The sequence below is a fragment of the Falco biarmicus genome, chromosome 7 (genome assembly GCF_023638135.1).
Source record: "Falco biarmicus isolate bFalBia1 chromosome 7, bFalBia1.pri, whole genome shotgun sequence".
NCBI lineage: Eukaryota > Metazoa > Chordata > Aves > Falconiformes > Falconidae > Falco > Falco biarmicus.
In genome coordinates, this window is record NC_079294.1 from 46,308,111 (window position 1) to 46,336,087 (window position 27,977).

Genomic DNA, 27,977 nt, shown 5'->3' on the forward strand with positions numbered 1-27,977 from the left:
ATGAATTAATAATTTTCATTGGGTATGTTTGCGCTCCACAAATTACTGTGTACAAAACTGCAAACAATACAGACAGCCTTCTCTGATAACTGGCAACTCTCTGAATTGTGGCTACGACTATCACAGCAAACACTAAATCCTGCATGTTGTATTTTAAATATATCTGGCATTTCAAAGCTGTGAATAATAAAACATTGTTGCGCTTGTCAATGTAACAATTATTTACCTTAAAATTGCCGAGCTGGGTCCCCAAAACAAACTTGTTCTGTAGTTCAATAAATTCAGCCTCTTCCAGAGCAGGGAAAGTAGAATTTGGTTTGGTGTTACGGGTTGTTGGTGAGATTGCGCTGCCAGCAGACATCTGAGATCCACAAATGAAGGATTTTGGCTCTGCTCCTCAGCTGCTTTTAGCTGTTCAGAGAAAACATGAGAACTGTGATCTCTAAAGTTTATCATGCAGATATTTACATAACAGCCTGGAGTTAATGGAACTATTTGTGCATAATAGTATACTTAAGTATTTGCAAGATCAAGGTCTACAATCTCAAATTATGAATGTTATATAAATAGAAAAAAAGCCCTTCAAATTGTTCCCAAGAAAACACTGGGAACCAGTAAAGTTGGAGCGCAAAAATCATGTGTTACTTGTGAAGAGCGCTGTTAAAGGACAGCTGAATGCCGCATTACAACCACTTTACAGGCGATCTCCTGGTAGAATCTCAAGGAAAGTTCATTTTGGTGAGCCAGCCCAGAGCTTTCGGCTGCTGTCCAGGAGGAAAGGTCACCGAGTGTTGACCTGGCACAGAGAGCTGACGCAGAAGGTTGAGCATTAAATGGCCACGTGCAAATATTTGAAAGGTGCCTCTAAGATGACCTCAGGCCTCCTGGTATATTTCAAAATAGGTGCAAAAATCTTTTTATCAAAGGGACACACAGATTTCACAGGTTTTTTTCAGCTCATCCACAAAATCTCTCCTCTAGGAGTTACCACCCATCTAGGCCTTGTTGTGGCTCCATTTATGGGTCCAAAGCAGAGGTCGGGTACGGCACCGCACCACGTACCGCGCCTGCCTGTCAATGCCAGGTGGAGTGAGGACACCAGGAGGGGATTGCTGCTCCCCCCCGCCCAAGCTGTCTTAACGTCAAAAACTTGGTTTTCCAAAGTCACTTAACTAGTTCGGTTCAGACTCGGTTGTTCAGCCTTTAATTCCTCAGCTCAGTGGTGCTGCGGCGGGAAGCTCGGAGAACTTCACGGAAAGCAGGACTGGGTCTTGCATGTGTTTAGTGGGGGGGGGGGGGGGGGGGGGCTGCTGGAGTGGCACTGCTGCCCAGAGCAGCTTGTTCTGTTGAGGGGGTCATCTCACCTGTTCCTACGGCAGCTGTTGAAATGTGAATCTCTGTAAAAGTAACCTGGAATTGCGTGCAGTTTCCCATGGTAGCGGGGGCTGCAAACTGCAGCCCCTGTGACGGACTGTGCAGCAGTGAAGATGCTCCTGTGTGGGCTTGAGGAGTCCGAAGTGTTACAAGCAGCCTTTTTCATGAATCGCAGCCTTCCTCCTCCTTAGAAAATCTCTGCACTTGTTTTTCATTTCTGCCATAAACCTGGATCTTATGTAGGACAAGTTACACTCTTTTATGAAATAGGAACAATACTGACTTTTTCATTAAGACTGTAAACTGTTTAGTGCTTCCTGATGTTGTTTATATTTTGGGCTCCTGGTCTCAGCTGAGGTTTCTTGCTGCTCTTGTGATGTAAAGATCATAGAGCAGGAGTTGTTTTAGGAGATTCGAACAAGTTCTTCCTGTTTAGGGAAAGGAGGTTGTTTGGGATTATTGAAAAGAGTGAAGCTGAGTTGGGTAAGAGGAGAGAACAGTTAGGAAGACGTGTTGCAAACACTGAGGAGGAGGATAATTGCCTATACTACAGGGGAAGTAATTTGCTATTTTGTTTTTTTTAAAACTTCTCTTTGATTGCTGCGGTTAATCTAAGTGCACTCTTTATGTTTGGACAGGAGCGCGTTCAAAAGACATTTCCTCATCCAATAGACAAGTGGGCAATTGCTGATGCACAGTCTGCTATAGAGAAACGAAAAAGAAGAAACCCTCTCCTGCTACCTGTGGACAAAATACATCCTTTATTAAAGGTACTTAAACCAACAACTTGATGACTGCTGCCTCTGCCACCACACACCCCCCCAGCTGTATCACTGCCCTCCAGCATAACCTGTAAAGTATTTCTTTAATTTGTGTGAAATTAGGGAATTTTCTTGTATTGGCTGAAAGAGTAAAAGAGTCACCGTAGACCAGGATGAATGTATTGTAGTGCGTAATAAAAGTAGATCCCTAAATTCATCATGTTCTCATGTTAATTGTATTACTCTACTTTGAAATATGACTAGTTTTTAACATAAATAGACTCCAAACAAGCTCAAATACCTTACCTACTTCAGCAGCACTGTTTTGACACCGTTATTTGTTTCAAAATGCTGCAGAAACCAAAATAGAAGAGAGAACAAGTAGATCCTGCTCTTGTATACTGTCAACTAAGATGTCTTTCAATGCCCTTTCAGTTAACTGTTGAATGTCACTGATGCCTTGGTTTTAAAATCAGTAGATCTGCAAAGGTGTAACAAAAGACCCAATACAGACTTTATTGTTGGTGGGTTTTGAGGAGGAGAGTGGCCGTCTCAGTCGTTCGATGTCATGTTATTTGTCACAGGTATAGAGCTCCCTGCTTACAGTCAGAATTTAGTGTCGCACAATGAGCATGTATTCATACCATGCTACTGCAGAGCTGGGGTTTTTTAATGATAAAACAGTACTCTGGTTTTTAAATCCATGTGTAATAGCTTTTAGATCGGTGCTGAATTTAAGTTCAGGCTGATTCAAACACTGCTTTTTTTTTCAGGGTTTTTTTTTTTTCTTCCTATTTTGCTTTTTGTTTATAGCTTCAAAAATGCTTTTCTCCAGTGGTGGCATTGTTGCATCAGTTTTCAGCTGCTTTGTGAAACCATTATTCAAGGATAAGCAGAAATTAAAGCACTTCTTCAGGTCTAATCACTGTGTTCTTACAGTGTCTCAGTTTGTGACAGTTAATCAGAGGGGAAGAGGTGTTAGGAAAGAAAACAGCATTAATTAAGATCTTCCTAGACAACACTGGCTGTTTTTTTTATGAAGTTTGGTTCAGAAGTGTGTGGACATAGGCACAGAATCTGATTCTTAGAAGTTGCATCAAAATACAAGAGCAAGACTACCTTAATCAGATGCATGGACTTCCCTGTACTTATTCCTGGTGGTCTTGTCACAAATAAGAGGCCATATGGTGCATGATCTGCAGAAGATGGAGCATGTCTCACAAGAAAAACATGCAGTGTTCATCCTGTTTTTTCTCTGTTCAGACTTGAATAATTAAAGTTTAATTATTTTATGTAATGCAAGGGTGTAGATAGCTTAGTTGTTCAGCAAAATGTAAAGGATGGACTAAAATGGATCGCAGTCCATAACAGGTTGAAGATACAGTCCGTAGTTTCATCAAGGCAACTTTTTCCATCAAGAAAATTCAAAATGAAACATGCTCTTTTCTGAAGAGTCCAGATTAGGGCCAGAGCCCTGCAATTAGCATAGCTATAGACTAAAATTTAAGTACAGGAGTGGTTTCGGTGAAGTCCCTTTCTTGAAGGAACCCTGTTTTTAGGACTGTTGTTTTTAGAGGAGGGATTATCAAAAGTTCTCTAGCTTTTCATCTGTCAGTATATGGCAGAATAGCACAAGGAAGTATTTGCAAGCATTTGTTTTGAGGCAGCTGCTCAAATTTCCATTTGATGTCCTTTGCCCTGGCTATTACATTACTGAATTATCAACGCAAACAAGATCAATTTCAGAAGAAAACTCAGTGTTAATTGTAACTCTAAATGAATTTGTGGACTAAATATGTTTTTTCCTATTGTTTTCAATTTGCAGGAGGTCCTAGGTTATAAGGTAGATTACCATGTCTCTCTGTATATCGTGGCTGTCTTGGAATACATCTCAGCTGACATTTTAAAGCTGGCTGGAAACTATGTTTTCAATATACGGCACTTTGAGATCTCCCAGCAGGACATCAAAGTATCAATGTGTGCTGATAAGGTAAGGAGTTGGGTTTAAAACAGTAGATACTAAAGGTGATTTAAAAAAAAAAAAATATTGTAGAAGACGCATCCAAAGGAGGGTAGGAGGGAGGGACTGTTCAAATGCAGAAGCTTCTCTCCTTATTCATACCAGACCTGTCATAGTAAAGACTTAGTTAAACCTGTTAAGAACTGGAACAGTAGTAGTACTTACAAAACAGTAAGGACACTTTCATTTCTCCGCTGTGTTACTGTCCTCCTGATGTTGCCTTGTCGTGACAGCACTTTCCTTCTTTATAATACAGAAAAGACCTTTAATTTTTATCCTCATTAAAACGAGAAACATTTTTCTTTAATTTTTTCTTTATTAGAAGGGTTTTATCAGAGGCTTATGCAAGATGCCTTGTTTTCAAAGTTGATTCTGCATGAATTGTAACTTGTTTTCTAGGTCGTACTAACTTACAAAGGGGAAAATGCCTTTGGCAACTGATGCAGCCTTCTGCTGCCAAAGTTTAAATATTACTCCCTTGTGAAAGTGATCACAGAAAGTATTGTATTAAAAACTCAAAGGATTTCTCTGAACACATTGAAATAGCTGAGCATGAGCCAAGCATAAAAATCAAGCTTGCATGTAATTTTTTAAATTTCTTTGCTAGGTTTTGATGGATATGTTTGATCAGGATGACATTGGTTTGGTTTCTCTCTGTGAAGACGAGCCCTCTTCTTCTGGGGAACTCAACTACTATGACCTAGTGAGAAATGAAATTGCAGAAGAAAGGCAATATCTGCGGGAGTTGAATCTGATAATAAAAGTATTTCGGGAAGCTTTCCTATCAAACAGAAAATTGTTCACACCTAATGTAAGTTCTTTAATAGGTTATTGATGTGTAATGCTAGTTGCTCCATTAGCAGCCATAACATCAATTTTACATTAACTGCATTGGAGGTGAAATTAGATTGGATTTATTGTATGTCAGTGCTTAATGAGCATTGACTGTATATGAAATAAAATGGAGGAATTGCCATTAATAGTAGGAAGAGTGCTGCTCTCAGAGTGAAGCTTAATGGACACGATTCCCTGTCAGATGCCAGCAGTAGCTGGAGTCCTTTGGTTGTGTAAGTAATAGTTACACTTCTGCTTAACACAAAAATCAACAGTTACCTACCTGCATGTACAGCGAGTACAGAGGAGTGCTTGAATGGACATTCAGTGTTTACCCCCGGGCACCCCTGTCTGCAGAAACTACAAGTAAAACAAACAGCCCTTGGATCTGGATTCTGTAGCGTGTGACTGACCATGAAGGGAATCTCTATTTGATAAACGATTTAAATATTTCATTGAAATTGTATGTGTGGCAAGTGCTGTTTTCAGGATGCTGGAGTCTAAATAGGAAGCGCAGCACTTGCAAGAGGAGAAGAAAGAGAGATCGGTGAATTGTTCCTGTGGGAGGGAGAAGTGGACCAGGCCAGCAGAAACTGAACTGGGATTTCTAGGGGATACCAGCAGGTTAAAAAGAGAGGCAGCAGGAGATATTCCCATTACAGCTGTGTGTGGAGGTTCCTCAGTAGCCGGTAGGGTATCAGAGAATTGTGCAAATGTGGGGACAGAATTCAGACGAAGATGATGGGGAGGAGCAGGGAGCAATATTTTGGGAGCTGAGGAATATTGTTTTGTTTTATGGGAACAAGTATGAGAAATTTTGAGATTGCTTGTTCCCACGAAGAGATTGCCATGGTCTCGGTGCTGGCAGGATTTCAAGCAAGCTCTGCCCTGTTAGGATGGGGCAGAGAAGGCTTCTGAGAAGTGTGTTTCAGGGGTCAGAAGAAGAGTGCGGGTTATTGGAAAGGGCTGTCTCATTGGTTGTGTTTGCGGTGTGTGGATCTGAAAAATCTAAGAAGTAGAATTTGGAAAAGGAAGCTGCCCGTTCCTCCTCTGTACCCAGGTAGTATTCTGCTGAAGTAGCCCTGGAGGTGCTTTAGTTTTACCTGTGGTCTAGAGGATCTGACCTTGGAGCTGCTTTGAATTGCCTCCCTCCTGTTGTGTTCTGGGAGTCAAGAATCACCATAGAGGAAAACAACAGCTGTGAATTGTGGCTGGAAAGACTAGGCATTTCTGTCCGCAGCACCGAACAGTGTATAGCAGGGCTGCTGCTGCTTCAGCCTGGGAAGGATGGTGTGCTTGCTTTCGCTGGAGTGAGCATTGCGCAAGGCTGGATGTGTCCAGACTAGCCTGTGTGGCTGGGAAGACCGTGTAATTTAACGTTCTTCCTAGCTTTTTCTTGGCTCCTCTCTATTTACCTCTTGGTTCAGCCTTCACGAAAAATGCTTCAATATTTACATAAGCAAAATGAACTATTCCAAACACTACTAAGATACGTTTTCTGTTTGCAGGATATCGATGTGATATTTAGCAACATTTCAGATATTCATGAGTTGACAGTGAAGCTTTTAGGATTGATTGAGGATACTGTTGAAATGACTGATGAAAGTAGTCCTCATCCTCTGGCTGGCAGCTGCTTTGAGGATCTTGCAGAGGTATGGTGTTCTGTTGGTTTTTGTGGTTTATTTGGTTTGGGGTTTTTTAATCACCACTTGGTTTATTTTCTTAGTAAAATTTTGGTCATGATTCTGGTAATGCCGATAAATTTGCAGTTGTAAAATGTCCTTTTAATAAGCTCTGAACAGAGATCTTCCCTACCCATTCTTTAGTAGGTAAGCTCTAAAGTGTGTTTTCTACCCATCCCAGAAATGATACAAAGCAGGTGAGCACAAAACTAAAACCTTATTTTGGAGTGGGAATTAATCGCTATGATCCCATAGGGACATGGATTTGAGATGTAAGTACCTGGGATTACTTACTGAAAGAAAGTGGTGCTTCAGGTTTTGTAGGCATTGGTGTCAGGTCCAGTGCTACTCAAAAATCATAGATCTGCAAGATGAGTGACTTGCATTACTCCAGAGAGTGAGCTAACTCAAACAAAAGTGTTTTTGATTCAGGCAAATGCATTGTTATACATCTGGAATGGGAAATGTCTCTGGGAAGCAATGACTCTGGGAAGGAATAAAGTACCGAAACAGCCGCGTAACTGAACAGAAGCTTCCTGTTCAGTGCTGTGGCAAAAGCGCTGCTGATACCCACTGACCTATAGAATAGATACTAAAGAGTAGGAATAAGGGAAAACACTGCATGTGGATTTGGTGTGGCTCGTGCTGGGACATTATTAACAATTATTTTGTCTGGTTGATTTGATTTTTTTTTTTTTTTTTAACGGGCATTGAAATGCTGGCGGGACTATGGAAGAGAGTCGCTAAACTAAAGTTTTTGAGAAAGAGCTCAGTTTAGTCAAAATAGTGTAAGTATATAGGTACCTTCATCACCTGAAAATAAGCGTACAGAATGACTCTGGAATTCATCAGAGAGGTGCACAGCAAAAAAGCAGTATCTGCAAGGCAAGAGAGTTCAGTTTAGAACCAAACCACACTTTTTTAACTGCCAGGGAGCTAACTCCTGGAACAAATTACCAAGATAGGCGTACAGGTTTTGCTGTCCTTGGACATGTTTAAATGGAGTCTACTTTTTGTTAAGAGGTGTATTGACCCCAGGTTTCTGAACCAAAATGTAAGGGTTATCATGTAAACCACGTCGCCCGTATTACAGAGCAAGTCAGATGTTCTGGCCTGAGAGAGAGAGCATCTCTCATGAACCACATGGTAAATGTGAATTTTCTGAGTTTTATCTTAAAATTATGTTTATAAAGAAAATGACAACCAATAAAACTTGCATTACACTTCTACATGTGTTGAATTTTTAAAATCTGAGGACTGCATGAACACACCAGTTCCATTTGGAGAATGATTACATTTTTGTGGTTGTGAAGAGTATGGGTCCTTCAGCCCACATGCCACTTATGAATATACCATAAAGATAAAGTTCTCCTGCTGTTACTTCAATAAACCACTTATGTGACATATCAGTAGGAAAGTCCAACTGACTAGGTCTTCACTGGTAAGTTGTTAAAGCATGATTGCTTATATAATGATAAGGAGAGGTTTTTCAACAATGGATTAAAGTAGCTATTACATTAAGATTTTAAAAAGACTTAAAATATGAAATAGTACAGCATTATCCTGGAAAAGATACATATTGCTGTTTATTGCAAAGACTATGCTTGGGCATCCAGTGCTTTAAGGGAAACAAATACTTTTCAATGAGTAAAAATCTTGCCTGATTTTCATTAACTGAAAAACTTAGGAAATTAAGAACAGGTTATTTTTCAAACCTTTTTATGCAGGTAGTAAGTTGGAATTCAATAATTTTGTTAATATGGAGCAAGACCTACTTAATAACTAGGCTGTTCATTTGATCATCTTGAGTGTTGAGATCATCTTTCTGTGAGTATTTGCAAAAGGGATCATTAAAGAGAGATATGAAAGTGAAGTGTTTATTTGCTCTGCCTATCTTACTGCCAGGCTTGTTCACTTAGTGTTTCCATTATAAAGGTCCTTCAACTTATTTGGAAGGATAATTAAAACTAAACAACCCTTGCAAACTGGATTTTTCCTGCTTTGTCTGTTTTTCTGCATCGGTTCTCTGGAAGGTTTAAACATAAATATTGTAGTGGTTTTGAGATAAGGAAGTATGGGGAAAATACTTTTTTCCTGATGTGGAGGAAAATCAAAAACTTGATGCCTGACCCATATGAGAGGGAGATGGATATTTGTTAATATGCTGGTAAAAAAAAATCTGCTTTTTGGTGATTTGTATGTTTTAATGATTGCCTGAGATAATCTCTTCAGTGATGTTCAGCTAGTGGTGGGAGAGCCTCAGAACCAGGGGCAGAGGGTCCTTGTGCCTACTTCGAAGTGGTCTTCGGAAGGCAGCTGACAAAGCAAGGTTATTATCAGTAGATTGTAAATTTCTCATGCTGATATTTGCCTTTCCATAGGGGAAGTTTTAGGTATCCAAAAAGCAAAAAAGGTGGAAACCAGTGTGCTACAGGAAAAGGGGCTGAAACGTACAAACACCAATCCAGAACTATATGCTGTATTAAGATAACTTACTGGGCATCAAGTTAACATCTCTGTATTTCAGTAACTTTTGCAACATTGCAAGTATAAACCACTACCACCCCCCACTTTTGTTTGGTTTTTTTTTATTATTGTCTTGGGGAAGGTACCTAGTGCAGTTTGTTTCAGTCTTGTGTTCAAAAAAGAAACCCAAACCGTCGAAATACTGTTTAAAGTCTGAGTGGAAGAAACTGAAAACACTTCTAAAACGCAATAAAAAGTTTAGACAGACAGCCCAGAATGAGCAGGTGTTGCTCTGGCTGCGCCGGTAGATCTGCATGCAGGGTTGCAGTTGGAGCAGGAGTTGCAGCTCTGCTCGGGTCCTGCGGTGCGGAGGATGGAGCCAGCGGAGCACCAAAGCCATCTGTCCCTCCACGCTGACATCTGTCCCTTCACGTTGCCGCCTCTGGCTGCCGCTGAACCCGCACCCCGTGGCTAATGCACGGCTTCTGCAGGGGGTTACGTTCATTTATCCTTGGCTAGTGTGGCAAAGAGAAACTGAATATGCAGCATTATTGTCCTCTGTCTTTAATTTGGATGTGGTAAAGTAAGACCCCTGTATTGTATCATTGCAGGTAGTGGGCTGGCATGGAGTAAACAAGAAAAAAAACCCTAAACCAGCCCAGGCTGTAAACTGGGTTCAGATTCTGCTGAAGAAAACCAGCCTGTTCAGTTGGTGTCTGTAATCATTTCCCTTCAGCTGCTGCTGCAAGTGCCAAGCCTTCCCCCCCTTTCATCCCCCCCTGCCAGATACAATCTGATGCAAATGGACAGCGGTGATTAGAACTTGATGAGGAGAGTTGAGAGTGATTAATATAATTTGCATGTGAAAGGAGAGTGCGTTCTGTGCCTCTCCTCCCCACGAAGAGTTTCTTTGCAGCTGGCCCTGTGAGTGGGGTGGGAAATCCCCTGGACCCACTTCAGGTGGAAGGTTTGAGGCTTTACCTGAATGTTTAAATGAGCTTTTGCGGGGTTTGGTTCTCCCCCATTCTGCAGCCTGGATTCTGACAAGCGCTTCTGCATTTACGGTGAGAAGAGGTGCGTGCTGATTCTGGGCACGGTGCCATCAGCACCGGATAACCCGGTGATTCATGCGTGATTCAGCCCAGTGAATCTGCAGAGACCGGGAGCAGCCTGGCAGGCTTTGGAGCAGGTGATCAGTGAGCAGTCATAAATTATTCCTGCAGAGATTCATGTACAGTCAGGTTTTCATCTCATCCTGCTGTCGTTATTACAGAATCGCAGCCAGGTACTCCATCCAGAGTCATAATTTTTGCCCCTGAAACCCTTGATATCATTAGAGGACTTTCCTCTGAGCCTGTTTCAGACTAGCTGCTTTGTCTCAGACTGGGATATTTTCCCAGCCTGCCAACGTGGCCAGGAAAGCATGCAGAAGCCCAGTGCTTGCAACTGACCATTCTTACGTGATGAACCCTGAAGAGGTGGTGGTACCACAATGCCTCCTTGTGACAGTCTCCAAAGTTCATCTTTACCTGCGTTTCTTTCCAAAGTATCGTTCTTCACTGACAGGAGGTAAATTGCCATTTTGTGTGAAGTGGGTGGGCTGAAAGCAAGAACTTCTCTTGGTGCCCACTGCTTCGGTAAAACGACATATAAGTATGGCGAGATCGAGAAAATGTGGTACACGCGTAAAATTTGGAAGTGAAAAAGTTCTGTGGTTTACTGAGTATTTGTTTTGCAAAATCGATCTTTTCTTGAAAAGTTCCACTTGTGTATCAGCTTATTAAAGGAATTAGTTGGACCCGCTGGGACAGAAATACCTTGTGTCATTCATGTAAGTGTGTAACTCTCTGTTTTTATTTAGGAGCAAGCCTTTGATCCGTATGAAACGTTGTCCCAGGATATTCTCTCTCCACAATTTCATGAGCATTTTAATAACTTAATGGCAAAACCTGCTGTTGCTCTCCACTTTCAGGTGAGTGCAAATGAGAAATACTGATTTGCTTTAGTTCTCATATTACTGACAAAATTCAAACTTTTGAAATTCTTTACTTCCTACTGAGAAAGAAATCCTCTAGATTCTGACCTTTCTTCAGTGTAAGGTACTTGGAACTCTACCTTTTCCTGTAAAAAACCTGGACACAGCTCTAACCCATGAGTCTTTTGCAGGGGTGTTTTTTGTCCTTACATTAGACTCCTTTGCTTTGAGAACAGAGGGTGACTTCTCATACCTGCCACTTCTGTTTCTCTTTTGCCTTTGAATGCCAAACACAGGCATCCAGGCACAATGTTTCATACTCTTCTGTACATATCACAGGCCTCCTTGTTCAGCATTGGGGTTGGGAATGGTAGTTTTTCTTGATCATCTGTGATTTATTTATTCATTCATTCCTGTATTTATGTAGTTACTTAATTACTACTTCTTTCTGCCAATGTGGCAGATCTGTTAAAGGCTACTGTTTGGGAGGCTGAGCTTGTGTTCAGAAATGCGCTTAGGGAAGCTGATGAACCAGTGTTGGGTCAGTGATGCTCCCAGCCAAGCCCGTAGCGCTTCATTTGTACGGGAGCCCGCGTCTCCGCAAGCTGAGGTTCTGCTACCCGGTCCTGCAGGCTGAGCGTTTCCCCTTCAGCCGTGGGCGCTTGGTAAGCGGGGTCATCTCATCCTTAAATAGGATTTGGGCAATAAGGCCCTTTACCTACCTCTCTAGCAAATTGAAAGCCCAAAGATCTATTCCAGATTAAATTGGTGATGGAGTCGTTTGATAGTGGATCTGGCCTCCTTTGTGACTCTCCTCACCATAGAAGGGTTTGGCCTTTCCTAGGCATGTTCCTTCCTACTTGTTCTCCAAGCTGTGGAGTGAAGGCAGAGGTCCAAGCTCTGGGCCATGGGCATATATGAGTTGTCTCTGCCAGCTGCAGGGAGATGCGGCCAGGAGTCTTAAAGAGGGGGAGCGGGCACTTCCAAAAAGGAGGTTGGGTGTCATGGTTTAACCCCGGCCGGCAGCTCAGCCCCACGCAGCCCCTCGCTCACTCCCCCCACAGTGGGATGGGGAGAGAACCAGAGGGTCAAAGTGAGAAAACTCCCGGGCTGAGACAAAGACACTTGAAGAGGCAAAGCAGAAGCCGCGCACAGCAGCAAAGCAAACCCAGGAGTTCCCCCACCGCTGCCCAGGGCAGGCAGGTGCTCAGCCATCCCCAGGGCAGCCGGGCTCCATCAGGGTGACGGGGGCTTGGGCAGACAAATGCCATCCCTGCCAGCACCCCCCCTTCCTTCTGCTTCCCCAGCTTATGTCCTCAGCATGATGTTCTGTGATCTGGGATATCCCCTTGGCTAGTTTGGGTCAGCTGTCCTGGCTGTGTCCCCTCTCAGTTCCCTGTGCCTCCCCCCGGCCTCACTGGCAGGGCCCAGGAAACCAAAAAGTCCTTGATTTAGTATAAACAGCACCCAGCAACAACTAAACACATCCACCCAGGTGCTATCAGCATTGCTCTCCCACCACATCCCAAACACCAGCTACTGAGAAGAAAATTAACTCCATCGCATCTGAAACCAGGACATCGGATAATTCTGTTTCTGTTCAGTCATTACCTTGGTATGGAAGATGGCAAGGATTTTGCCGTCCTTGGGGAAAAACTCCTCATTTTAGAGCCTGAATTATTGCATTAGTTACTGCTGGGAACGGAAGAAGATTTCTAAGTCATAAACTTGTGATTCTCAGTATCTGAGGGAGAGAAGATACTCGTAATTAGTTTTCCTCGACAAGACCTCCATATTTCTGTGGTGTATTGGATGTAAATTGGAGCACAGCATGTGTAATTGGGAGGAGAGGACATTTAAAGGGAAATTGGTGACAAGTTTATCAGATTGTATGGGAGTCCCAGCTGGTCTTTAACATTCCACTGTTTTCTTTAAATTCTGCAGCAAACTGTGGCCAAGCGTAAAACATGTTATTTTGGAAATGAGTATGAACTTTTTTCAAAATATATTAGAGCATTTTCTGCAGTCTGGGATGTGGCTGTTGGCTCGGGATTAAGGCGTGCAGCTTAGCCATGGACAGTGCATTATTTCTAGGTATTGTCACCTTGCACTAATGCTATTAATTGAGTTCTGCAGACAGTGCTGAAATACGAAGGTGATGGCGATTGTGATATGAGCACCTCTATGTGAATTAAAGGATACTTATTTTATAACTTGGGGGTATCTTGGTCCTCTAGCTTCCTATATTTGATTTGCTGTTCGTGGCAAAAATGTGGACCATCCAGCTGGTTGCTATCCTAAGGAAGCGGGTTGAGGAGTTGGGGGCTGTTTTCAGAGCTATGGGTCCACTAGTGAATACGCATCAAAATCCACCTGAAGCTGTTGATGGAAAAGAGTTTGTAATGCCTGGAAGAGGGTGTTTACAGGTTCTGTTTGCTTGATGTCAGAGCATTTATGGGTATCTAAATCTTATGAAGAGCCTCATTAGACAAAAATGGTTTTGTGAACTTTATTGGCTTCCTTACTACTAGATGTAATCACAGAGTAATGTAGATCAGAATGGACACCCTGGATGTGTCTAGCACAGCCATCTTGCTCAAAACAGTGCTAACTCGTCCAGTCCCGTTTTGAGTGTTTCAGTGTAAGTAATCTTACTTATTTTTCCTTTTCAGTCTACTGCTGAAGGGTTTAAAGAAGCCGTACGATATGTCCTCCCACGACTCATGCTTATCCCAGTCTATCATTGTTTGCACTACTTTGAGTTACTACAGGTAAATGAAGCCGCTCTTGTTTCCTGCTAAAAGCATTTCTTAGTGTGGAGAATCTCAGCTTTTAAATAGGCAATTAGGTTTAACACTGCTTCTGAAAATTGAAAGATATACTAACTGGTGTCAAATTAACATTTTCATATGTCTGAAAAGTAAAATCATATTAAAAAAATCTTCAAAAGCACCTGTTGCTCTGATACAAACAGTTGAAGTAACTATATTTTGTTATAGAAACCTTTATTCAACTTGAATGCTAATATAGTTTAATGTGCAAATCTAATTTCTTCTTTCCTTGAGTTCTGGATTTTTTTGTCTGTTCAGAAAAAGCAAAGCATAATTCAGCTCGGTAGTCTCAGTCTCAAGTCACACTCCAGTTGTAGCTCAGCTGATCTTATTTTGGGGGTTGGGGAGGTACTCCCTTTCAGCAGAGTTAGAATAACCCATTCCTAATGTTCAACCGTTTGACCTGAGCCCTAAATAGAAGGAATACAGCAAAAACTCCCTTTTTCATAGCATACCGCACTTTCTCCATACTGAGGAGGAATGAAAATAAGCAGTATTATTTTATTTTCTGTCTTCTGAGAAATTACATTAATGAAGTGTCAGGCTTTGTGGAATTTTGATTCAGATGATAAAAAGTTATTCCTGTAGGACATATTTCAGGGGTCTTGCCATGCAAGTTGTTTAGGTTGGCATCTAGTCCAATGATTTTGAGCATTTCTGCCTATTGAGGCATTACTTATTTTAGAACAACCTCTACTGGTTTGACCACAGGTCACTTGCACATACTTTATTCTGATGTACGCTAGCAAGGTGGTTCACATCATAGATACTTCCCTTGGGTCTAACAGCTAAAAGCCAAAAAGTAACGAAGCATGTATCTTTTTGCTTACAAGCAAATGTTTTTGCTGTGAGTTATGACAAGAGAGGCCAGCAGTCAGCAGAAATATTAACATCTGAGATCTATAATAACCAGTCTTGAATAAGAAAAAATGTTGCTGTAGAAAATGCAATATCTTGAAAAATACTTAATTGGAGCTTTTTTTTAAATGGCTGGGGATAATGTAAAAAAAGTTTCTATGTGCCCCTTTGTGTTGGGAAAGTTTGTAATGCTTGCCAGAGTAAGTGAATTATTAACTAACCGGGACACACTTGAACTAAACAGGTGAAATATCCTGTGGCTATAGCTGGCATTTTGAAATAGCAACAGAAATGATACTTCTAAGTTCTCAATGTAAAAAAAAGGATGCTAGCAGTGTTGTAGAGGTGTGTTACATGGTCTTCCTTTGTGTTTTGAAGGATTTATCTGTATGAAGGAAGAAAAGGAAACTTTGCAACATAGAACTTACTTGTAATACCATATAAAATGTTCTCCAAAGAATCTTAAGTAAAAAAAAATAGCAATTGTTTTAAGACCAGGTCTGTAGTTAATATCTGGCGCATATTCCTTTTTTTTCTTTTTCTATTTATTTTTTTTAAGTTCAGTCTTGTTTTCATTATCTCTGCTGTGATTTTTTGCATATCCTGATCTAGATAAGTAAAAACAAGGATGATTTATTTTGACCCATGAACCACACATCTCCAATGTATGGATTACAAATATTTTGTAGAAGGGTTTACATCCAAGTGATCTCAAGAAATTTGAGACCTTTAAGCATTTCTATTGATAGTCACTCAGTTTAAAAACAATTAACAAAGCTTAAAAACCAAACCAGTCAACCCTTACTCTCTACAGCTACCTGAAAGGAGGTTGCAGTGACGTGGGGGTCAGTCTCTTCTCCCAGGTAACAAGGGATAGGAGGAGAGGAAACAGCCTCCAGTTGTGCCAGGGCAGGTTTAGATTGGGTATTAGGACAAATGTCTTCACTGAAGGGGCTGTCAAGCACTGGCACGGGCTGCCCAGGGACTTGATTGAGTCACCATCCCTGGAGGTGTTTAGATGTGGTGCTTAGGGACAGGGTTTAGTGGTGGGCTTGGCAGTGCTGGGTTAACGGTTGGACTCGATGATCTGAAAGGTCTTTTCTATCCTAAACAATTCTATGATTCTAACGGTCAGTGAACTTTTCTCTGGATTACTGCACTGTCTCTGTTGAGAACAGAAACTTTACATTGTCACAGCTTTAATATTTGCCTCCATAAAGCTTTTGTGGCTATAAGGACATCTTCCAAAAGAAAGTAAGCTGATCAGAGAACTAAAGGGTGACAGCAGAAGCATGGCAGCACGGCATGGTTCTGCCAGCCTCGCTGTGGAGTGAGCACTGACGGCTTCCTAGATAAGTTGCCCTCTCAAAATAGTCTTAACTTCCCGTTCGTAAGGGTCATTGCATACAACAGTCCTCTGGAACTTCTTAAAATGTTCTTCTTTCACGTTTAAAAAACATAATTGAATTAGTGACCTGTATTATGCTGAAGGTCAGGCTAATTAATGACCCATTGTGTCTTAAAGCTGGGAAATGGAGTGCATCAGTATGAAATTAAAGAATGAAGTCATGTGCTGCAGCTTTGGGAGAATCTCAGCATTTAACCAGCTTTACAAGCTGCATAGTGTTTGTCGGCTTTTTAGGGCAACGTTAACATATATGCCTTATTGAGCAGTTTTGTGTGTTTCCAGAACTTAAGATTAAATGCTTTGCATGCAAACTTGGTAGTTTTTTCTTCAGAGACAGGAAGGGGTGGTTACTATTTATGTTTTAAACCATGGCACAGAGAAGACAATTTGGTTTTGATACCCTGTCTGAAATCTGTAATGCTGGAGGAGTTCTCTGTCTCTTAGGGGCTCAGAGGCTGCTCATAACTCCTGTTATATTGACAGGATCGGTTATACATGCACATTCTTCAGTTTCCTCCTGTCTTTGAAGAACAAAACCTGGCAGCTACTGGAAAAACATTTTGTTGTTTCTTTTATTTGTTTTAAACTTGAATAATACAGCAGGATGCTGCATGAAAGATAATAGTAGGTGATGCCTTTTTTTAACTAGGGAATTTCAGCAGTGAAAATGATTAAATTTGACCTTTATCCACAATATACAGGATTTCTGAATAAAAATTCAGCTGCAGAGGCTGACACTTGGCTGTCTCGAATCTTCCTAACATAGTGAGCATAGAGCAGAGCAGAAATCTTAAATACCACTCTGTAGTGAATAATGCTAAACACAGAGTCTTTTGTTGTGATCAATTTAGTTGCAGGTTTAAAATCTGAATTTTATGTTGTAGTTTGAAAACATCCTCAATTTACAGCAGTTATTTTTAAAAAGCAGAGTGGTTTCAGGAATAGGGAAAGTGTTTATTCAACAATACTGATATATTATAAACTGTTGGTGCTGCTTCTTTGTTACTACTGTATTTGTCTTTAGGAACCTTGGTTGAAAAAGACCTAGCAAAAATGGCAGCTGAAAAGCAACAGAATACTCATATTTTCGTGGCTTCAGTAGAGAGAGAAGCAAAGATTGAGACTGTTACTTCTAAAGCCAGTTACCAAACCCCCCGCTACTGAATTGGGAGGTAAATAAAATGACAAATGATTTACAGAAGCGCAGGCCTTAGTGTTCGTTCTTTTGCAAAACAGCAAAACTAAAATAAATGAAATTAAAGTCTGAAAAGCCTGAAAATTCTTTCAAGCTGTAAAACTTTTCTCCTTGGTGCAAAAACCTGTCTTGATGCAGATCCTGCATCAGAGGCTGCACAGAGACTCCTCTTTGCCTGAGCAAGAGGTGTAACAGTTCAGTGTCATTTGGAGACCCCCTTGTTGAATTTGTTTGGGTTGGTGGCTTTTTGGTAGCAGCCGTATAGAGGTCACTAGGAAGCAGCCTTTTTACACCTTGGGTCAGAGGGCAGGCCCTGGTGTCACTTCAGTGGCGATTCCTTGATCAAGTATTGGCAGCAAACGAACCTGCCATAGGTTGTTCTGAAATGGATGATGATGGCAAAGGTTGAAGGAAGTCACACTGAAGAAATGAAAGTATCTTGAAGGAAAAAATAGTGGTAGTGATGAAAAGCTGTTACATCTTGCAAACAGGTAGCCCAGATATATTCAGATGGCGACATCTTTAATTGCTGATCAGAGTATTTGGGTTTAAAACACTATGCCTGAGGTTTCCCAGCATGAACGCCTTAATGCTGGCAACGTAGAGGAGAGCTTAGTGTTTCATCAGCCTTTCAAGCTCCAGGTATGCTTTCATAAATGGGTCTGTAGATACCAGAGTTCCAGAAAACATTAGTCGTGGAATGCAGTGGAAAGAACTGAAGGGGTCATGCAATCCATCCAAAGCCTGAGCAAGTTGTCAGTTAGGTGTACCATTAAAATCCAGGAGGTAAGCAGAGGTCTGCTCGGAGACTCGAGCAGTTATCTGTTCGAGTCCAAGAAGGCTTTCCCATGTCAAACAGGGAGTATATCCTTCCTTCTCATGTGACTTGCAGGCACAAGATTATCCCTAATTCTTGCATGTGACTCACTGTGATGTTATCGAGCAACCTAAACCATATGAAATTCTGCCTTTTGATCTTTTCTGCTGTTACCTGATCACTGACTGACATAGAAGCCCTGGTCAGTATTCTGCAGGATCACATGGTATAATTTAGGTGAACAATGTTCTTCATTACTGTTTTATGACAATTTTCAGTAAAATAGAATAGTTAATATTCTTAATCCATCGTTGCTGGTATTTTAAATACAACTGGAGTAAGCAGAACCTCCTTTCCCCTTTTCTAAAGATTTACATCTTTTCTCTGTCTAGCAAGCTTGTCATGTGCTTGCATCCGATATTTAATCAGAAGGATGCTTGTTGAGAACTGGCATTTGGAAAAGGAGATGTTAGTCCAGTGATTACAGAGAATGAGATATGCTTCAGGTGATCTGCTTGATCTTCAGGAGTCTAAATACTTTCTGGTATAGAAATGGATTAGATTACTTCCAGATGTGAGGTGGTTGGGTTTTTTTCTTTTTTTAATACAAAAAAGGCAAAACGTGCCATTTGATGTGTGTTACCTGCCAAACACAGCCCCCTTTGGAAAGGGGATGCAAGAAATTCTGCTCAGGACATGTGAGCAGAAAGACTATTTAATCAGACTTGGTAGCTTTTCCCACCCTTAGGATTTTGCACTTGTCATCTTTTCACACCATTTTTATCTTTGCATTTCTGTGGCTGATAGTAAAGCAAAGAAGGGTTTCCACAGAGGTAGACATCTTTTTTTTCCCTTCCCTGTACTGTTCCTCAGCTCATAAACTTCCCCAGAAATTTTTGGCCGTGAAACTTTCATTTCTTTAACATTAAAGATGGAGGTTGTTTGGGCATGTGAAAAATAATAAAAAAAAAAAATTAGTAATGTAAGTTACACGAAGAGAGTGGACCAATCTGGTCAAATCCTGTTCTCTCAATTACTTTTAGAGGAAGCTACATATCCTTGCTGAGGGAATATAGTGGGGAAAGGAAAAGAAGGCTTCTGCCATGCTGAGTGATTGTAAGTAAGATTTCTCTTAAAGTATGTAGGTAAAACAGAGTTCATCCAAAGCTGCATGGCATATTGTCTTGATTTTGCCCAGCAATCTGTTTACTTGAGCTTTCTTTAAAAAAATCCACATGATCTTGAACGGTGAAAGGGGTTAACAAGAAAAATCTTTTATTTGTGTCTGGGTATTTTAGGAGTGTTAACCTTAAAGAATGCAGAAGAGGAACTCTGTGGATAGGCTTTGCACAAAGCATATTGCTACTATGGGTATAGAGACCATATGAAAGCCTGTTGAGTTTCCTAATTGAAGATGTTTCTGCCTAGTGGTGTAGATGGATCTAGTTTTTATTAAAGGAAAATACACTGATTCTCACTGTCTTTACATTTTGCTGTTACTAGCAACTCTTGAATTTCAGACCTTTTTTTTTCTTACTATGTTCACGTTGTGCAAAATTGACATTTCTTCATGAAGTAGATGAGTTTACTGAATGCAAGCTGAGGCAGAGTTTGGTAAGAAGCAAAGAGAGATTCTTGCTTTTTCTGTCTTGAATTTGTTCTGAAATGTTGAGATTGACTCATTGAAGAAACACTACATGTAGTTATATAAAATTGCATTTAAGTCTTGACTGTTTCAAACCTCCAAACTATTTAATAAAATTAGTTGTGAAAACAGGACATTGTGGAAAAGATACCAGGAAAAAGTACCTGACAGTTAGCACTGGCTCTCAGTAAAAGGGTAAAGGGTTATCTTTCTAAACGCCCTCCTGCTCTCTCCTGTTGAGTACCTACGGAGTTTTCCTGAATAGCTGACTTTTTTTTTCTTTTTTTAATTAGATACATGCACAGCTGGTCTTGAGCGTGCTTCTAGTAGTAACTCTTGCGTTGACTTGAAGTCCCTGACTTCGCTGAGTACTGTAGCTAACACTGTTTACGCATGTTTGTCAGTTTTCCTGCCCTTCTATAAATCAGACAAATTTGAAAGAAAAATGTTTCTTATGTCACAGCAATTGCAGGAATGCAGTGAAGACGAAGAGGATCGGGAGTGCTTAAAACAAGCCATTACTGCTCTTCTGAATCTGCAGTGCAGCATGGAGCGCATTTACAGCAAACACTCCCCGAGACGTCGGCCTGGGTAATAATCCACAAAAGTACCCTGGTTTCCTAGAGCAGGAGATAAAGGATGTGGAAGGAATTGTCATTTTTTTCTTGTTAGATACTCTAGTTCCTTTTCAAGACATGTCTTTATGCCAGTTTTCTTTGTAAACGGAGTAGCAGCCCAAAACCTTCATGGTCCACTTCTGTGAATAATGTCAGTATCTTGCTCCTTCCCTATCCAAAGCAGCATGTGTAGGGCAAGGGCAAAGGAATAATAATATAAATTATTCATTTAGGGTTTGGGTTTGTTCTTGGGTTTGGTTTTTTTTTCTCTTGGAATGGCAAATGTGGAATGTGCCCAATGTGACTTTTTCTTCTCTTCATTCCAGGGAGCCAGTCTGTCGCTTCTATCACCGACAAATAAGAAGCAAGCACTTGGCCATCAAGAAAATGAATGAAATCCAGAAAAATATTGATGGCTGGGAAGGCAAAGATATTGGGCAGTGCTGTAATGAGTTCATAATGGAGGGTGGCTTGACAAAAATAGGAGCCAAACATGAACGCCACATCTTTCTCTTTGATGGTTTAATGATCAGCTGTAAAACTAATCATGGTCAATCGCGGCTTCCCGGTTACAGCAATGCGGAGTATAGGCTGAAGGAAAAAATTATCATGAGGAAAATACAGATTATTGATAAAGATGACACAGCTGAATATAAACATGCTTTTGAGCTGGTATCTAAAGATGAAAACAGTATACTGTTTGCTGCCAAGTCTGCTGAAGAGAAGAGTAACTGGATGGCAGCGCTGATTTCCCTCCAGTATCGCAGTACTTTGGATAGGATGCTTGATTCAGTGCTACTGCAAGAAGAAAACGAACAGCCGCTGAGGTTGCCCAGCCCAAGTGTGTATCGTTTTGTAGTGGAAGACTCTGAAGATAACATTGTTTTTGAGGACAACTTGCAAAGCAGGAATGGCATTCCTATCATCAAAGGAGGAACAGTTGTGAAACTAATTGAAAGGTTAACGTACCATATGTATGCAGGTATCCTGTACATTCAATATATATATGGTTTTTTAAGGTCATGCTTGTATGGTTGATGATATTAATCCTTTTATCTTTTGTTTGTTGGGGGGTTTTTCTGTGTGTAGTTAAATATAAAGGAATATTTGCAGGGGAAAAAAAATCCCACTATCTGTTTACTAAATCAACTGGTTTTGCTAGCAAAGCCATAAGAAAATTTTGGGTATGCAAGCCCTTCACCTCTCCCTCCCTGCTTCCTCCCCAGCTCCACCACCCCCTCAGAAAAAAAAAAAATAATTAAAAATCAATGGTCTAATAGGAGCCACCAGTGTGTTTCCTGAGACCGTCATGGCTAGAGCAGTGGTGCTGTTACAGGCTGTGTGACTGTGGAGGAAGAAAAAGGTTGGAGGTTATATTTACTGTAATTCAACCTGCTGCTTTTTGAAGTCCCTTGGCGTAAAAGGATGCAAAGCACAATTGTTGGTTTTTTTCAGACTTTCCTGTGAAATACTTTCTTAAAGCCACAGAAATGAAACCTTGAAGTAGTTATGTGAAGTGCTAATGTTGGTGCAAATGTTAGATCTTAGATTTGGGGTGAAAGGCATGCACTGAAAGGGGATGGAGCGCAGCTGACCCAAGGGTGCTGGTGAAAGTGGTGTGCAATTTTTAGAAAACTTCTCAAATACTAATGGTTTCTTTTGTGCTTTTTACAAAACTGCCTCCTATTGAAGTTAGTCTTTTTTTGTAAAACTAAGGCTAGATGGGGTGGAGGTGTATATGTTAAAAAAAAAATAATTTAAAAAATAGCATTTCCTGGATTGAAGCTCAGTATTGATGCACCTGGTCAGTATGGAAGTAATCCACAGTTGTGTTGTCCGTGAGTCCCAAGTCATCAATTTCTAAAACGTGGTGGATTTTGGTGGCTTGTAAACTTTGTTCTTTTCCTGAATGAACTGGTGTATTTGAGTATTCGTTTACTAGTGTAACTTCAGTTTTTGTAGTGTGAGTACTTGCCACTTCGGCCTCGGGAATCTTCAATGAAAGCACTGCCTCTTGGGTTTCTCTGTGCTTTTTCCAAACAGCGTTTGGAGCCAAGACTAACAAAATCCTCTCCCTCAGCCTCCACAAGGGCATTTTGATGACTAACAGCATGTGGAAGGGACTCTCAGCAGATCGCGGTGGTGCTTTTTGTTTGTATTTAGGTCAATATATGATTTTTTTAAAACTCTCAGTTGATTGTTTGCGTTGGTGTCAGACTTGTTTGAAGCAGGCTTCACTCCGGCACATGGGCTCCGCATCCGTGGAGTGACCTCTTGTCACGTCGAAGAATTCCCCAGTAGATACGAGGATATTGTGGGAAGTAGCTAATGCAGAGTTAATAAACTCTTGGATTTAAATTGTGAGCCACTAATAGTAGCACATGGTTTGGATTTTCTATTTTATTGAGAATGCCATTTACAAAAATAAATGGATTTCAAGAATAATTTAAAGGATCCTGCACAGCTTAGAGGGCAGAGTAGCAGCCCCCATTTTAAGAGAACTGCATATCTTGCCTGCAGATCAGAGATGCTACCTGCCTGTTCAGCGGTAAGAGGAAGATTTACTTTCAAAATGTCTTAAATAGTATTGAAGAGTGAACGTAGCTGTGACATGGAAGCAGAACAGGCCAGTGCACACTCAGCAGCATTATCACAGAATGAGAGCATTGTTACTTTAAGCTTGCAAGGACGTTCCTGTATATGGATCCCTCAAAAATGTTGAGCAGTGCTCTGCAGGGAATTTAAGCCTTCTTAAAAGCAGTGTGTGTCTTAATCTTTTGCGGGCTTATTGAAAGAAATGCATTGCCCACATGTTGAAGGCTGCTGGTGTAAGCTTACCTGCGCCTAATGCGGATAGATTCAAGACTATTTACAGAACAGGAAGAAAAAAGAAACTCCCAACACCACAAACCCCACACTTCTGGGCAGGCATATGCATAGGCACTTCTCTCGGCCTGGTTTTCCTGTATTTCAGCATAGTTCAGCATTCGTTTGCTGCCCGGCAGCACTGGAAGCAGCTGCACGCCACACAGCAGCAGCATCTTTGCTGCTGTTCCTCTTGTGAGGGAGCCTGCTGCAGGGATGTCAGGACTAGGACCAGATGATGACCCTTGGTGACTCCCAGTAAAGCCATTCATCAGCTTGCTTATCCACCATCTAAGAAACTCTCTACAAGAGAGTGGAATGACAAGAGATTAAGGGAAAAGAAAAAAATCTTCTTTAATACTTCTAATATAGCAGAGTGGGCACAGTAAAACACGCGGTGGCTTGCGGATAGGGAGCGTCTCATGGTAACACACCTACCGTAGCAGTGAGAAACTGCGGGAGGGAGGTGTGGTGACTTGTGGACAGGCAACATCTGGAGCTGCTGTAGGTATTCGCTTTGTAAGGACTCTGCTGCTGATTGGGTTTTCCCTGCTGGCTGCTCGGCAGAGGGTAGTTGTGTGCTGGAGCCAGTGTGCAGTTCCCCCCTTGCTGGAGATTTTTTTTAACAACAGGTGAGACACAAGTTTGGTTGCAGTGGTGTAGGTATTTTTGATGTCTGGAGAGTAGGCAGCCTGGTTCTACCACGTTTTCTTTGTCTTTATGAAAACCATGGAATAGCTGTATGTTCAGGGGAGTGTAAGTCAGTTTGGGTGCCAAGACTGAGGCAGAGCCCTTGAGAGAACATCGTATGTACAGTTGAATACTTTTACAGGGGAAATGCATGAAAGAACTAAACGAAAATTTCACAAGGAGTATCATTTTTAATATTTTGCAAATTACAGTGCTTGACTTACAACCTTCATGTATTTTCTGCACTTAAACTTTTTCTGTGAAGTGTATGTGTATTTTATTTCTGATATTTTGCAATTGGGTCATTTTCTTACTCTATACTCTATCCTTGCAGATCCTAATTTTGTACGTACTTTCCTTACCACGTACCGCTCCTTTTGCAAGCCCCAGGAACTGCTGAGTTTACTGATTGAAAGGTAAGCAGTAGTCATCCTTTCTGAAGATACCGAGAGGCTTTTTGTATTTACTTACTCCTTTTTTGCTCGGGTTCTCAGTGCCACGTGGCACGTGTTTTAGTGAAGTTCGTAAAACAGTAACTTTTAAAACGGGACACAATGCAAGCTTTCTTTTCCCACTTTGTTAAATTAGTTACCTGAATTAAGTATTAGCTAGAGCATCTGGAGTGCCTTCAGCTGTGGGGTAGTAATGTTCTGAACTGCTAACCTTGATCAGGAGAGCCTATTTGAGTATGCCTGTGCCTCGATGCAAACAAGAACGGAAATGTTCTAAGCAGTTTGAGAGGCATGGACTCAACATAAACAACATTTTAATACAGTGTGATAAAGCTGCTCTTAAGCTTCCTTTTAATCTTCGCTTAATCAAGCTACCAGGTAGTTAAAAACCTTATATCCTAGTCTAGACGTCTTGTGATGACCAGAGAACTAGCGAATTATCAGGGTGAGAGCTGGGTGTGTTAGCAGTACCTAGCTAGAGGAGGAGGGAATTCCAGGCAAACTGGATATTAGATGAGTGCTTGAGTTTCACCATGCGTTTGTTTTTTGGTTTGGTTTTTTTTTTTTTTAATGCAACTGCTCTTCAGGTCTTCCATAAAAGGTTTGTGTTTTATCTTAATTGCCATCAGTTTTTTGGTGCTTTTATTCATAGGTTTGAAATCCCAGAGCCTGAGCCTACTGAAGCAGACAGGCTGGCGATTGAGAAGGGGGAACAGCCCATCAGCGCAGACCTGAAGCGGTTTCGCAAAGAATATGTCCAGCCAGTACAGCTCAGGTTTATTTGCTTTTAAATTTGTTCTGTTAAAGCCAGATTTTCGTTCACTGATTATATGGTGATCCTGGAGACAGTAATCTCTTCTGGAGACTGCTGTGCTGTCAAGTAGGGACTTATCACTGTCTGCAACCAGACTAATATCCCAAATCATGTTCTGATTAGTCATACTGACTTCTGTTGTTGTTGCAACTGTACTTTGGTGTTCTGCCGCTCACAGCTGTGATCACCAGCCACAAGAACGTTGTATGGCTGCTATGTAAAGCGGGTGTGGGTGAGAGATGTATAAATGAAAGTGTTTCTGACTGCATTTTGAATGGATTCCTTGTTAACAGGCCCTATGAAGATAGTTTCTCTGTTTCCATTTCTTTCAGTCCTGCTGGTATTAGACTCCGTTTCCCAGCCCCGGTGGTGTATTTGCCCACAGACAGGGAGACTCTTGTCTGTACTGCACGTTGCAACAGGCTGCAGTGAATCTTCAAGGTCTTGCTGACCAAGCTAACTTGGGGAACAATTAAGTGTTTCTAGCATGAATGAGGCTAGTTGTTTCCCTCATAGGGGATCAGGTCAGGAGGAGACACAAATCACAACCACTGTTTGCTAGAACAACTTTTATTCATTAAACTGTTTCTGTTAGCAGCATCAAGGTGTTACTATTAATGGCAGATAACTATACACACAGTACCCTCAGCTACGCTGTTACTGCATGCAGCCATTCCTAGCTAGCTGTCTGGAGCCACAGCAGCTTACTCAAAGTGAAGGATCATACTGACATGCCAGTACCTTCAAGGCAGGTGTTCAGAAGGTCACTTAGGGGTCCCATTTTTGTCAGATACCTGTGTGTATATATACGATGAGTACGTATGTAACACTGTAGTTTTCATTGATACATAGCAGCCACCACCTTCATGGATGGAGTCCAGGTTACACATCCTCAGTGTAACTTTGATGCTTGTGTGTGCTCGTGGCCGTGTACAGATTTATGAGGCCCTTGGTGGTGTTAGTTGTGGGTTCAGCAGGACTTCCAGCCTCCGCAGTTCTTGGGAGAGGGAGAGCTTCGCACACTGCCTCGCAACACGTACTTTTCCTGGTTTCAGCTTGCTTATTTATCCATCCACATAGATGCCCATAGAGCCCCTTCACAGAAACTCACACAGAACGGGCTTCTGTGACATAACTGGCTCAAGAGTTTAAATATCATTGTATTGCTTTTGTTGCTATTTTTTATAGCTGCCCCTGCTGATCGGGGTTGAAGTTGCTTGGGGACCTCCTCACAGTGCCCCTTTGCATGGTACACATACATTTTCCTGCAGCACTGCTGACTGCCGTAGCTGAGCAGGACAAGTGGTTACCGGTGAACTGGAACCTGTAGAAAAGCGTGAGGCAGAAATTAGCCATGTTTCTTGCTATTCATTTCCAAAACCAATTGAGCACTTTTGCCTTCGTATGTTATCTTTGAGCTGTTTGAAACCCGTGCCCCGTTCCAAGGATTCCAGGATCTTTGGTTACAGTTTCTGGTTTCTTTCCTTGTTTGAGAGGTGTGGATACTTCTTATCCTGACAGCTACTCTTTGCTGTCTAATTCATGCTACGGGTGGTGATCTCAGTCCCCTTACTGGTGCCCTCTTCATGAGATGTGGTTTAAAGCTGCTATTTAACACACACCCTTCTGTGGCTTACTGTTAATCTTTGAATTTAGGAGATATGACATGTTTCTGGGAGCTTGAAACTCTGTCCTATAATTGAAAATAATTGTCTGAATTTGAGCCGTTAGGTTGATAAGCCCAGCACTTTGTGTAATTCGAGCATTGTTAATAGCATTAACCTCTGCTTCTGAGAGCTAGGAGGTATGGGAGGAAGGTGGAGAACACGAAGATGCTCATCCCTCCCTCCCTCCCTCCCTTCCTGCCTCCTCTCCCAGAACTTACTCCCCATCTAGTAGAAGATGCTGTAGACGTGCTGTGCAGTGCACAGGCATGGAAACAGTGATGTCTTTGATTAGATGAAATGTGAGGTCATGAGAAAGAGGAGGTGCTAAGCTGGAAATGCGGTCAGCAGAACCAGGCAATCTTTCTTGCTTTTTCAGTGTTCCTACCATGGTATCTCAAAGGCAAAGACTGATTAGATAAAATCCTGTATTACTGTTGCTGGGAACTTCAAAACTTTGCTCCTTGGATGGTTAGAAGCTGTCATTGATTCCAAGCCTGAATGTTCTGTTTGCGTAGCCAGTCTTTCATGGGATAGGCCTTATTCTTTAACTTATAGGGAAGAGGAGAACTGGTGCCTCCTCCGTACTCATGCTCTTCGTTCGACTAAGCTAAACCAGCCAACTTCTCTAGCGCTCTGACTCATAACAGACTGGCACGTTACAATCAGTTGTCTGCCCCATCCGTCTCGGGTGTTCTTGCCCCCCAGTCTACAGGGCTCTGAGCCACTGAGACCAGTAGCCTGATACGCAATTAGCGCTGGTTTACCTCGGTGTCCTGAGCTGCAAAGAGTGGAGGAGTTCAGCAGCACTTGGCACGCAGCTGAGCCACTTCTGCCAAGGCGATGGGGCAGGAGTAACCACATCTCACTGTAAGCATCTCCTCCTCTGAGTCTGTTAAATTCCCTGTGCCAATTCCCTGTTGAATTGGCACAAGGAAGACAGTTGTACTAGTTGAGATAGGAGGTTTTTGCTCACCCATCGTGTAAGATGATATGGTACACCCCGATA

The 27,977-nt window shown here is 41.6% G+C and overlaps 1 protein-coding gene across 1 annotated transcript in view; it reads left to right on the forward strand.

The window, feature by feature from the left end:
* Window positions 1–27,977, forward strand: part of SOS2 (SOS Ras/Rho guanine nucleotide exchange factor 2) — a 56,440-nt gene that overhangs the window by 14,826 nt on the left and 13,637 nt on the right. The window contains exons 3-12 of the mRNA XM_056345150.1: window positions 2,013–2,144; window positions 3,961–4,125; window positions 4,763–4,966; window positions 6,498–6,641; window positions 10,999–11,109; window positions 13,785–13,883; window positions 20,330–20,457; window positions 20,810–21,465; window positions 24,373–24,454; window positions 25,143–25,265. Coding sequence (XP_056201125.1) covers window positions 2,013–2,144; window positions 3,961–4,125; window positions 4,763–4,966; window positions 6,498–6,641; window positions 10,999–11,109; window positions 13,785–13,883; window positions 20,330–20,457; window positions 20,810–21,465; window positions 24,373–24,454; window positions 25,143–25,265 — 1,844 coding nt within the window. The remainder of the gene's footprint in view (window positions 1–2,012; window positions 2,145–3,960; window positions 4,126–4,762; window positions 4,967–6,497; window positions 6,642–10,998; window positions 11,110–13,784; window positions 13,884–20,329; window positions 20,458–20,809; window positions 21,466–24,372; window positions 24,455–25,142; window positions 25,266–27,977) is intronic.